The following is a 12947-nucleotide window of genomic DNA, read 5'->3' as shown; positions in this document are numbered from 1 at the left end:
AACCATAATATTATTAGAAGGTACAATTGTGCTAAAACTCATTTCATAGCTTCACAAATTAATTCAATGGGCATGTGCTAAAAGACAAAAGGAAATTTATGAAATACATAGAAATAGTTGAGAATAACTATACCAACAATGATGCTTATTTAAGATGTCTATTTTGTTCACATGATTCAAGTTGTTAGTTATTATAGTTGCATTCATGTTATCACCCTCAAGCATCATATTCTTTTTCTCACTATTAATTTCAAAATTCTCTTTATATATTCCCTTTTTCCAGATAGATAATGTACCTTGTGTTATTATAGTCAAATATGGATGTCATAACATCAACCACATAGTTAAGGTTGCTGCTCCTATTTTGAGACACAACAACATTGGTGTTGATGTTCCCGACGGTAGATTCTATAAGTAATCACAATCATTGATGAAAAAATTAATAATTATTTTAACACCTTTATAATTTGTTATGGATGTCAATAAAAAAATAGTTATGTATGTGCAGCTAATATTAATAATTTATTTTCTTAATAATGAAAAAAAATTATTTTACCTATAAACATAAATTACACACTAAAAAAAATCAAATTGACTTAAAACTCTAACATGACACCTTTATGAAGGTCAACTTATAATAACTACTTTCTCACTTCTTTTCCGAACGCACCTACATCTCCCCTATTTCTTCACTTGTTATCATTATCAAACTCGAACAACATGCAAGTCTACCAAAAAAATTTTGAATATCAACACAAAATATAACTCCTTAGACACAACCAAGGTTCTTTAGTCTCTATTGTCATGGAGAGTAGGCATTTCACATAAAGTAAAATCAACTAACCAAAATTATGACTCCTATTGATTGAGAACAAAAACATCTCATGTATATTAATCAAGAAAAGCATAATCAACCTAGGGATTTACCTTTTTTTCTTTCACCAAAGATATTATTGTGGTGAGATATGTCTTGATGGGCTTGCAACCCTTTATAGCATACTAGATGGGCTTCCTTATAAAAAAATCAGTATGTGAATCATTTAGGTGAGTTACAATACATAAATACATTGAAGTTACCCAAATATATATAATAACAATTACAAATTAATTACAAATAGTAAAATATAAATACAAGTCACATGTTATAATACACTATCAAATTTCTTCCTTTAGAATTATTTTGTGTCATTTTACTCATTCTTCATTATGCTTGACTTCATCCCAAAAAGGCAAAAAAAAAAACGCTTAAACCTTTTTTCTATTTGGCCTTTGTGAATTTCCAAATTTATCAAAATCAATTGAAAATTATTTCTCACCACTACCACGATTGAGGACTAAGTCCTTCAATCATGTGTCACATCTACTTTTCTTTTAAATTATTGACTGAATGTTTGACTCAAAGTTTATTAACTAATGAGTCTTTATGTATTGTCAAAATATATACATTAAACAAAATCTCACCTAATTGTACTAAGTAAAAGGTCTTAGCATAACATAAACGAAAGGGTAAGCATGAGTTTAGGCAAAGCTGATTATTTAGTTTCAACTTTCACCACAACACATATTGTTCTTCAAACATTACAATACACTACATGCATGGCACATCTTGTCAATACTTTTTAATGAAACCTTTTATTAATGAGAATGATATGTTATTGTTTCCAGCATTAATCAAAACTCAGAGGCCCAAAATAAATGTCTACATGATGAACTATGAGACAACAAGTGCCCTGATATTGTTTTTAAGATTTTACATATGCCATTTTTTTTTACTACCAATCTTCACATCCAAAACACACACTAACAATGACAAACACACTAAAACACATGCATTAATAGAGAGCAAACACAAAATGGAAAATACATGTAAACACACACACAAATACTAAACACAAAAAAAAAGTAACAACACAATGCACAACAAAGATCAAACACCTATAAGGATTGAAAATGACAAGAATGAGAACACACCTTTTCAAGAATGATGACAAGAACAAAAGTAAAATGACAATGAAAATTAAGGTTTTAAATAGTGAGAAATGAAATAGCAAGAGTAAGAAGAGCAAAGGTGTGAGTTAGAAATTATGTATTATTTTTTAGTGGAAGAGTTGTAGATATACAAAATTTATCAAGTTTAATAAGACTTTCTATATTGTACAAGAAATCAATCTATATGTAGATTAATTTCTTGTGCAACCTATGTTTGAAACTGTGTCAGCTTTGTACATCAGTTATAATAAGAACTAATTTAAAAAGTAACTTTTTACATTATTTAAAACTAAACTTATTTGATGTCTAGTATGATTTTTTTAAAAAAAGATGTTCGCATTCTAAAATTTTAAAAAATTGAGAATGTTGAACTTTCTACAAACAGATTAAAAAATGACTTTTAAGATTGGTTAAAACAAAAAATATTTAAAGTCTAGTATGGATTTTTTTTTAAAGATGTTCACATTCTAGATAGGTTATTCACCAAACATTATTAATATGGTGAAACAAACTTTTAAGGAGGTTAAAAAAAATTAAAAACTAATTAAATTTTTTTACTAAACACACTCTAAACCTTTAACGTATAATAAATAAAAAGATTTTATTTATTAGAATACGTCCTTATATTTTTATATAATTTAATATGTAATTATAATATTATAGTTTAAAGCACACATCCTTAGATGCATCTTGTTTAGTATGTGCTATAATATCAAAGCTTGAATTTTTGGAAAGAGGTGTGTCTTCATTTAGTTCCTAATAATAATATCTATACCAAAATTCCCTCTTAAAGAGAATAAATATAAAAAAGAAAGAACAAGTGATTTGTTGGCTTGAAGTTTAAATTTCAAGCTTCAAGTCTCGATTCGTAGCTAGCAACATTTGTTGGAATTTTAGGGGATCCTTATAAAATATTAATATAACCGCCAGAAACACATTACATTATATTATCAAGAAGAGTTTTAGAAATATCTGGATCCATAATGATTGATCAAACAAACGTAACGAAATCTGAATCTGTAGGTGATTTCTGATCTATGCATTCTTCTTAGGATCTATTACAGAATGCTATAGAGACAACGAATAATCGGCTAACAGCATAACCGATGACTTAATGGTTCTTCCTCAATTGAAATCTCTTTATTTCTCAATAGGATATTCGTAACTCTTGAGATGGGGAGAAGAGAAACTATGTGTGATGACTTGGTATATTGGGGACCATAGTCTTCTTATAGCATGTTAACCTAAGAAGGTTCCCATTATCCCCTAATGAGTCAACATTGACATCTGCTCATTTAAGTCCATATCACTTGATTTAGTTGTCTAATAGACTTAGTTAATTTGATCACATAAAATAAAATTCACTAATGATAAATGATTAATATAATTTTCTTATAATATTAGTCCATGTTAATTTTTGGAATATCCAAAATTAATAAATGTATTAGTAGCAACCGCTTAATATATGAGAATTTTGTTATTAAGTTTTTTTTTAATTATTATTTGTACTTTTTTTACTTGAATTTCTTTATTGATACAACTTTTCTAAATTGATTAGTAGTGCAAATACTTGTATAAACTTGTTGGTAATCGGATTTTGCAATTTCCGTTACTTGTCTCATGTGCTAATTGAAGATTGGCCATTCGACAGACTTAATTTTTAATGATGTTGAATTTTCCCATAAGCATTTGAAATCAATTGTCAATGAGTATAATTGATGTCGATTAATGAGATGAGATACATATTGATTTAGTGTTTATTGAATCGAATTGATAAAATCGACTACTTACAATATCTGTCGAAATGACAGGCATCAATGTTTGTCTGATACCCAAATCATGTTCTAGGTAGATATTAAGTGGGAGAAAACATGATTTAGTGGTAGATATGAATTTGTAGCCAATAAATAAGCTTATACTTTAAATTTAAGATTACACTCAATAAAAAAACACAAGTCTATTTTATCTTATATTTATTTTTTTTCCTTTACAATTTTTTTTATTGTCTTCATTTAAAGTTTTCCTTTCCTGCCTTTCAATATTTACGTTTCACACAAAATCTTATTTTTTCTCTTGTTCTTCGTTCACTTACATCAATTACCTTTTGGAGTAGCTTGAAACTTATTGCTAGACAATAAATTTTTCTTTCTAACATAAATCACTCGATCATTATTTTAAAATCGTGTTAAAACTTTCAACTGATACAATTGTTTCACTTTCACGCGACAACAAAACTAAAATTAAACTTAGTTTATATTGTGCTTTTATGTTTTTTATTCAAAATTAAACTGTATCTGGACATTTCTCACATATAAGTATAAACTTACCCTATGAATTAGAATAATAAACAGGAAGAGAATGCAGGGGAACAAAAATGGCCATTTTATCGAAACTTGTACCTACATTTGACGGTTATGGAATTTAATGGTTAAAAAAGGGAAGAAAAAAAGGGGTAAGGCATCAAATCATGTTAGCATATCGAGAGATGGAACAATTATGAGGAATGAAGCAAGCAATGCTTCTAATGAGAACACTTAGATGCACCTAGTCAATAAGACACAGGGAAAGATAAAGTAGGTGGATCTGAGATGCATAATTTGGATGCCGTGGGGGAAAATAAAAAAATTTGAAAAAGGAAACCTAATTGAAGAAGTCTTCATCTTAGGTGCATCTTAGATGTGTCAATTAGCCTTGTTTTGAGCTTTCATTGTTCCAAACTTGTTGTTTTCTGTTTTAAATGTAACATTTTTTGTGAAACCATAGTTAGTATTTATAAATAATAATTGGTCTGGCTTGTGAAGCAATGAATCAAGCCTATTTGTCTCCTAATAATATATTGTTTCGTTGGCACTCTGATTATACGGATAATACTAATTAAATGGAGACAAATTTTGTGGGATGATATTGCAGTGTTTCTAACATTTATAGTGCGCACATGTGTTACAGAATTATATTTCATATTATACGACAGTAAGCTGGGATTAATGGGATGTACAAAACCTTTTTTTTTTTCATATCTTCCCGGTTAGAATATACATATACGATATTAAATCTGAATAAACTATACAGATATGAAAATACGGAAAATTTTAAAAATTATAAAATATAATACAATTATAACATAATATATAAAATTAATCTAAAATTGACACAAAACAAATAAAATTATTTTGAGAAAAATAACATTGGGTTAAAAGCCCAATCATATTGTAAGAAGAAAGGTTTAAAACTCTAATTAGATTCGTAGAACAGAAGGTGAAAATCATCATTTCCGCCGAAGTAAAACCCCCTCTCTCGGGCCTCATGAGCCAGAAACGTTGCCCAATAATGGAATATTTTAGATTTAGTGTTATTTTTTCACAATAATTTCTATTACTTTTTTTTAAAAAATATCTATTAGATTTTTCCGTTTCCTTATTATTAATTTGGCATATTTAGATTTAGTAAGGCATAAATAATGTAACAAAATGTTGTGATTTTACATTTTATTCTACTAGTGGTTTGATAATTTGATTATATAAATTACTTGTAATTTCATGCTAACCTGCTCTTTAATTTTGACAAGTCCATCACACGCAAAATATATATGAGATGTGGACAAGTCCTTCATACAATTGTTTGTCTAGCTTCATTATCGCATTCATTTTTTTTTTTTAACAAAAGCATGAATTTCAGTATATGACAGAAACACATTCATGCATTATTCACAAGATTATGTGCATAAAGAAACATAATAAATATCTAATAAACTTTATATATACAATAAAGCTATTTATTAGTTTACGTATAGAATAGGAAATGTGCTTCTATTAGGATGATCAAAAGGGGGGGTACAGAAAGATGTGCATCTTATCTTTCAATGTGACCAATCATTTCTTTATACACTAGCTAGCTTCAATATACTCTTTCAAAGTGATTAATAAAATAAATGCACAATATATCATAAAGTCAATCAGCCTTAAACGCGGACTTGGATTTTGTCCAATATCAACAAGAAATTGACGTATGTCCAATTATAAGTATCTATCTTTTATTTTTTTTATGTCTTGGTCTTGTATCATCAGATGCCTTAGGGATGAAGCAATGGATTTTCACTAAAGAACAGATTGCACAAAAGTTAATTACTTTACCTGCCGTTACTAGGTGGGCACCTAGGCGATTTTACGACATAGTTTTGAATTTTATAATGAAAATATATCCATATGTCAAAACATATTAAACCTAAAGTATCCCATTCAATCTGACGATCAAACTCAACCTTTTAGTGTGTGACTCTATCTGAAAGACACAACAATTGGTTATCTGTTAATACATTTTTTTTTTCGTTTTATGCTTATTTTTTAACAACTCGAAATAAACATTACTCAATTATCTATCGACTTATGAAACGAGTAGCTGTCCGTTTAAAGTTTAAAATTATATCAATTACCAAGTTTTAATTATACTCATATCTTTACCTCTTGAGAAATAAATAATAATAAAATAATTTATATTATATAGTTAAAAATAATTTGCCATAAATAAAACTTTAACTACATTTTTAATCTGTGTATTATCTTTTAAAGAGAAAAATAAAAAAGAATCGAAGAAAATACTTGTTTATTGTTTATTATATTTTTTTATGTACAAGTTTAATTTTGATATATAATTAGTATAAAAATTATATTGTTAATGGAATAATTAGATAACATTTTAAATATGACTTTTAAATTAACTTTCACAAAAATCAATAATTTATAATACAACAAACAATAGTTAATTGATAATATGAAAAAATTAACTCATATTATAATTAAATTATTTATAAATTCAGGGGATAAGCATATATAAAAGTTTGGACAAATAATGAAAAGTCTTTTTTTGATTTGGACAAATTAATAATGAAAGTTGAGTGGTGCATTATGGTTGTCTAGCTTGAAAACAACTAAAGGTATGATTATTTGATTTTTTTTTTCATTGTTGGTTTCGGTTTTAATGGGAATTGGAATTCTTAATTATTTGTAGGAATTTTCATGGATATTAATAATTGAGGACACGTGCTGTAAAATATAATTGAGTTAGATTTGAATTGAATCTGTTACTTCCATCTGGTAATCCAATCAACTACACGGGCCGGTTTCTTTTCTGGCGCATATTATTGGCAACCCTCCTTTTTTACTAATTACGCCTCCTATATTTTCTTTGTAGTTTCCTTTTTTTTAAAAAAAAAAAAAATACTACCCCCAATGCTTTGCAAGTCCCAACCACAATTCCAGAATTATTAACTAGTAATTTATAAGAGCTTTGTCTTTACATGAATAAAATTATTTAAATAAAAATTGTGGCACATGTTATTTAATAATTTTGAATGTGTTAAAATTATTATTAAAATAATGTAAATAAAAGACAAAATATATAAAGATAGTAGAGAGACGCCAAATATAGAAAAACAAAAGGAGAAGAATTATGTGGTCCCTAGTCTAACTTTTTATTTTTTATTTGTATATTTGAGTATAAAGGGAATACATAATTTATCATCAAATTTTTTACGGCTTTAGGTGACGCTAAAAAATGGAGTTTCAATTTTTTAAGAATTATTAAATGTGAGAATTGAACTAATTATTCCATGCTGAAACACCAAACACAAGACCACTAAGCCAATAAATAGGTTTCTATATATATGAAAGTTCTACGTTATATATAAGTTAAATATGTGGAGAACTGTTTTTTTTTTTTTTTTTGACAATGTGTGGAGAACTAAAAATTCATGTATATCTACTACTAGTAAATAAATAATATAATACTATAAGACTAAATAAACAATAACTTATACTTTTTGATATTATTTTTCTTAATTATAACTTAGCCAGTCCATATTAAATAATTTTTATTTTATTGTTTTGATTTTTTAATATATTTTAGTTACTGAAATAAGATATTATTATTGATTTAATAATATTTTTTATATCAATAAAATATTAAAATAATTTTTTAATAATATCTTGGAAATTCATTTTATATGTCAATATTTTAATTAAAATTGAAAATAAACCTAAAAGATAATAAGAGAAAATGAAAATTTTCATTCTATAAATATTTACCATATATTCTTAAAATTAAATCTTTATTAAAGGAAACTAATTATGTCATATCCTTATTGGAATAAATCAAATTTAATTTAATAAATGATGAATATTTTTTCTTTTACCAATTGTAAATTTTCCATTCTTTTGTGACAAAAGGGGTTAGGCCCCTTGTAAAATTAAATTTTCATTAGTTGTGTAAGGACATATATTAAGTTCGTGACCATCCTAAAATTTCTCAGTTATGTACGTTTTACTATCTGTTTTAAAAATGTAAATTCATTCCAATCATATATTATTACATAAAATATTATAACTATAAAACTACATAAAATATAAACAAAAGAGTAAATTGAATCAAACACTCTTAAAGTTTGTGAAATTACACAAACATATCTCCTATTCTTTTTATCTTGTATGGGGGAGTTAATGTAATATATAAATTAAGGAGGTGTTGATGTAATATTTTTGAATATTGAAGGAGTGTTAGTGTAAGATATAAGGGAATGTAAGTACAAAATTTTCAAAGATAAATAGAGATTAGTGTAAGAATAAAAAAAAAAGTAATATTATGTTATAATTTGAAAAATAAATAGAAATGTGAGTATAACTTGATCTAAATAAAGATATTTTAGTCCTTAATTTTTTTTAACCCTTTAGTTTATTCTATTTCAACATTTTACTCACAATTACTTTCTTCTTGGGATTTAATAAAAGTAGTTCTATTGGGGCTTTCCACGTTATATACTAAATTATAACCATTCAAAGCTCTCCATGTGGCTTGCCGCATCCTCCTTGATTTGATTTTTCTCACATCAAATCCATGTACCCATATCAAAGGAAAAGACAAATCAAATTTTCGACTAGATAACTCATTTTCGGAAAGTTTGCACAGACAAGATTTATATATTATATCCAACTTTGAATTAAAGCCTTCCAAACAAGGTGCTACTAAAAGGGACAAAGTTCCCACCTAGTCTTGCTACTAGTGGATCCAAAAATTGAGTCCCCCTACCTACCTCTCCCAACCTCATTAGGTTAAATTGTGTCTTCTTTATTGGAGTTTGAATTCAAAAGAACAGTTATATGATGCGTCAGTCCACAAAGACAGAGGAAAAAGAAACTTTGAACAAAGGGATTTTCCAAAGAACATGAGGAGCAGGTGATAATGGTTATTGGATTCACGTAGAAATCAAAAAGGGTTCTAATAAAAATGTAGCGTATTCTAAGCAATACTGATTTTAAAAAATTACCAATAAGTTATCAGTCCAAAAAAATTAAACTTAATTGCCTTAACCAAGTTTCAAATTTAAATTTAAATCTTATGAATGACAAAATAGTTAAAAAGCAATAAGTTACAGTTATCAATAATATTTATTTACACTAATAAAATGGTTACCTAAAAATCTTTTACAGGTACCAGTAATACTATAGATCATAAAAATATTAAATTTTACTCGACAGTTAAATTCTTAAAAAAATACTTTTATAAAAAAGAAACTACTTAAAATATCATAAAAATAAGTTAATAATATTTCTCCTAAAAACTGCCTTCAACAACTTTTTTTTTTTGTTAAAAGCAAGTCTATTAGAATAGCACATCCTGAAAGGGCTATCCTATTGATTCAAAATATATGTCGGCTGCATTGTCCACTTAATGTATAAAATAAACTAAACCCAAAAATAAAATTTAGTGAAGGTTTCGTCAACATGCTGCTTAAACCAAGGTATGATGTTATACGACACATTATGATATTGGCAAATACATATGAAGATGTTTAAAAGAAATCCTGACATTTACCATTACAGCAAACACATAGCTAACTAACTACACAAGGGACCAACATCATCTAAACAGCTAATTATGTATTCTCCACAAACTAAATTACTGTAGAGAAGCCTGAGCTCGAGTCGGTCGGTCAGCCTACTAATCTCTCCTTTTCTTCTTCTTCTCATTTCTCTCAGATGAATTCTTCAACTGTGAAAGGATAAGAACCTTGTGAATACCAATTCAACGGGAGGAAACAAAAAAGAAAGAACACCAATAAGAACTGGTCCAACTCACCATTATAATAAGAATTCGCACAAAGATTGCAGCCAAATCAGTGAACAATGTCAATGCATGCTTCACATAATCCAGGTCACCAAAGTGAGCCCTTTCAATAATTTCTTGAGTGTCTACTATAACGTAGCCCACAAACACCAAAAGCCCAAAGTACAGCTGCAAGAATTGCAAATAAGTACCCCCGGAAGATATGTTATAGTATATAACATGACAAATATATGTACCATAATAGAAGGATATTTTTCTAGCTTATCAGTCTCACTAAAAGAATAGAACAACATTGCTAGTTACCTCAAACTTGAAGAGTGCAATTGAGCCCCCAAAGAGAGAGGAAGCAAAGTGCAACCACATAAGAATGGACAGCCCAGAAGAAAGCAAACCACCAAGGTAGAGGTACTCCCTACGCCTTGCAACTAAAGCTGCCGCAGAGAAGCAAGCAAAAGCCAAAGAAGTTGCCACAAATGCACTAACAATAAGGCTGCAGGATGAAGAAAAATGTCAAAACATCATTCAAAACTCAACACTAGTCACAGAAGCAACTGGCCATTTATCACAAAGCAAACTTAAGAGTTCAATGTTAGAACTTGGCATATACAGCTTAATGTCTATGGTTAACTTTCTGATTTAGTCCAGTTTTTTGCAGAAGACAAGGGTGGGGTGGGGTTGGCATATATGGCTGCTGTATTTAATAGTAGGTCTGCATGCCTATTAATTTATTTTTCTTAGTATAACGTAAAGCACAGAAATGCTTAACACACTCTTATCAGGTAAAATTCGTGTGGATCCTATTTTCCCAGTGTGATTGGCCACACCTTATCGACACACGCAAAGCCAGCAGCAATTCACATCAAATTGAGTAAACAATGCAGACGCTACTAGTAGCTTGTTTGGCATGGATTCTATATGGTTGGACACAAAACCAAACAAGCACTCCAATTGGTTGGTCTCGTTCCAAAACTAGTTGGCCCCCACATAAACTTTCACCAATAAGAGAAGTTCTTAGAAAGATAGCATTAGAAATTGTATTTTTAGCACTCATCTAAAGCACAGTCGGTAAGAAGAATACTTCGTTGTATAAGGAAACATGTTTTGCATAAATGAATCCTTAAATGGCAATGATAATATACCAATCACATCACCAACTCCAGCAGACTCCAATTAGTAAATTTTAAAGCAGATTATTATACAGAGATATGGATCAACAATGTTAAAGGCAACACACCTGTAAATTACTACCTCCTTCCCATGTCTTTTGATATTTTAGCTTTTTATTATTTTCCCAAAACATTTGATGTTTTAGAATTTCAAAGTATAATTAGTGCATTTTCTCAAATATATCCTTATTAATATCCACTACTAGTGGTGCAAGTATCAAATATCAAAGTATTAAATGAGGACATTTTAGTCCAAATATAACAATTTTTAGTTCCATTAAATATTTCTTAATCTATGTGCAATAATCTTAAAAATCAAAAGATACGGGAGGGAGGTAGTACTATGATTGCATAAATATAATTTAAAGCAGATCAACCAGGGAAAAAAAAAAAAACTTGCTATCCATTGGAAATGAGCTCTATTGGTCCAATACACCAAACCCCAACATGTTCCTAATTGAGACGAGAAAAATTCAGAGAAACACACTTAAAAACTCTCTCTCGCTCTCAATAAGGAAGGTGTAGGGAGTTTGACGTGATAATAATTATGAACAAAAATAACACAACTCGTGAGAAATGCATAATACATAATATAAATTAAAATCATACTTCAGTCATTAGATCAAAATAAGCTCAAGACTCACAGCCAAACGATCAAAAGACATAACAACAATTAAGAAACACAAACAACAGACGCATACCTAGGATCAATGGCAATAGCCAAATCAATCAGAGGTCCAATGGAAGCGCCCTGAAACAAGGCCGAAGCCATCAACAGAGACAACCTCTTTTGCTGCAAAACACAAAACAATAGAGTGAGAACAACAACAACAAAAAATAAGGCTCTCAGTGCCGAAAGCAAATCATACTCATACCTCTTCAACAGGGGGTGTAGATAGCAACCAAACCATGCTTCCAATGGAAGCCAACGTGGTGAGAAAACCCCCAATGTTCCACAGAACATGAAGAAAAGCTCCAACAGCAGCAGCCACCACAGCGCAACATAACGTAAAATAAACCTGCAATTAACCAATCAATCAATCACGATTCCTAATACATATCCAAAGACACTACAAAATGAATCAAATTAATCATTGGCATAACCAGAATCTTTTTTTTTTTTTTCAATTTGAGATGAGACTTGATTAATAATTACCCGTTTGATGTGATTCTGAACCAGCGGAGAGATCTCACGGAAATTCTTGAGAGTATCGTAACTCCAGCGGCTTCTCGAAGAAGAAGAAGATTGAGAATTGAAGAAGGTGTCCATTGAAAACAAGGAATCGAATCGTATAGTTTTCGTGATACAAAGACAATCACAAGCACAATTTGATGAAAGAGAAAGGGAAAAAATGCACTTATATAGAGTGCGCGTTTTTTTTTTTTTTTTGTTAGGGTTCGTTTCTGCCAAATTTCTAGTTTTATCCAGAAACAACCACACAACTCGTTCGGGCGCGTCCTCGCTTATCTCATCAAACGCATTAGGCTTAAATGTCTTATGGTTCATTTAATTTAATGATTTTTTATTTTTATTTTTGTAATTTTTTTCTTCATGTTATTTCTTGTAAAATCTATTTATTTTATTTTTTGTTTTTAAAATATTTTAGATGATTTTTTAAATAATAAAAAATTATTTTAAATAGTGAAAACATATTATCTAAAATATTTTAGGATGAA

The 12947-nt window shown here is 28.8% G+C and overlaps 1 protein-coding gene across 1 annotated transcript; it reads right to left on the bottom strand.

Moving 5' to 3' along the window:
* Nucleotides 1-9828: 9828 nt before the first annotated feature.
* On the bottom strand, nt 9829-12748 carry LOC100795508 (bax inhibitor 1). Its single transcript, XM_003524074.5, has 6 exons — nt 12427-12748; nt 12146-12289; nt 11972-12063; nt 10408-10594; nt 10117-10272; nt 9829-10029 (listed from the first exon to the last, which is right to left on the bottom strand). The coding sequence occupies exons 1-6, from the start codon at nt 12538-12540 to the stop codon at nt 9979-9981; spliced, it is 744 nt and encodes a 247-aa protein (XP_003524122.2). The 5' UTR covers nt 12541-12748; the 3' UTR covers nt 9829-9978.
* Nucleotides 12749-12947: the final 199 nt, after the last annotated feature.

This window comes from Glycine max, chromosome 5 (assembly GCF_000004515.6).
Source record: "Glycine max cultivar Williams 82 chromosome 5, Glycine_max_v4.0, whole genome shotgun sequence".
NCBI classification, from domain to species: Eukaryota; Viridiplantae; Streptophyta; class Magnoliopsida; order Fabales; family Fabaceae; genus Glycine; species Glycine max.
The sequence above is the reverse complement of the archived record's forward strand: the minus strand, read 5'-3'. Positions and strand labels throughout refer to the sequence as shown.

Coding starts and splice junctions, on each gene's coding strand:
- LOC100795508 (XM_003524074.5), bottom strand. CDS start 12,540: ATGGACACCTTCTTCAATTCTCAATCTTCTTCTTCTTCGAGAAGCCGC. Junction 12,290..12,426: donor TTCAGAATCACATCAAACGG/GTAATTATTAAT, acceptor GGTTAATTGCAG/GTTTATTTTACGTTATGTTG. Junction 10,030..10,116: donor TGCGAATTCTTATTATAATG/GTGAGTTGGACC, acceptor ATCCTTTCACAG/TTGAAGAATTCATCTGAGAG.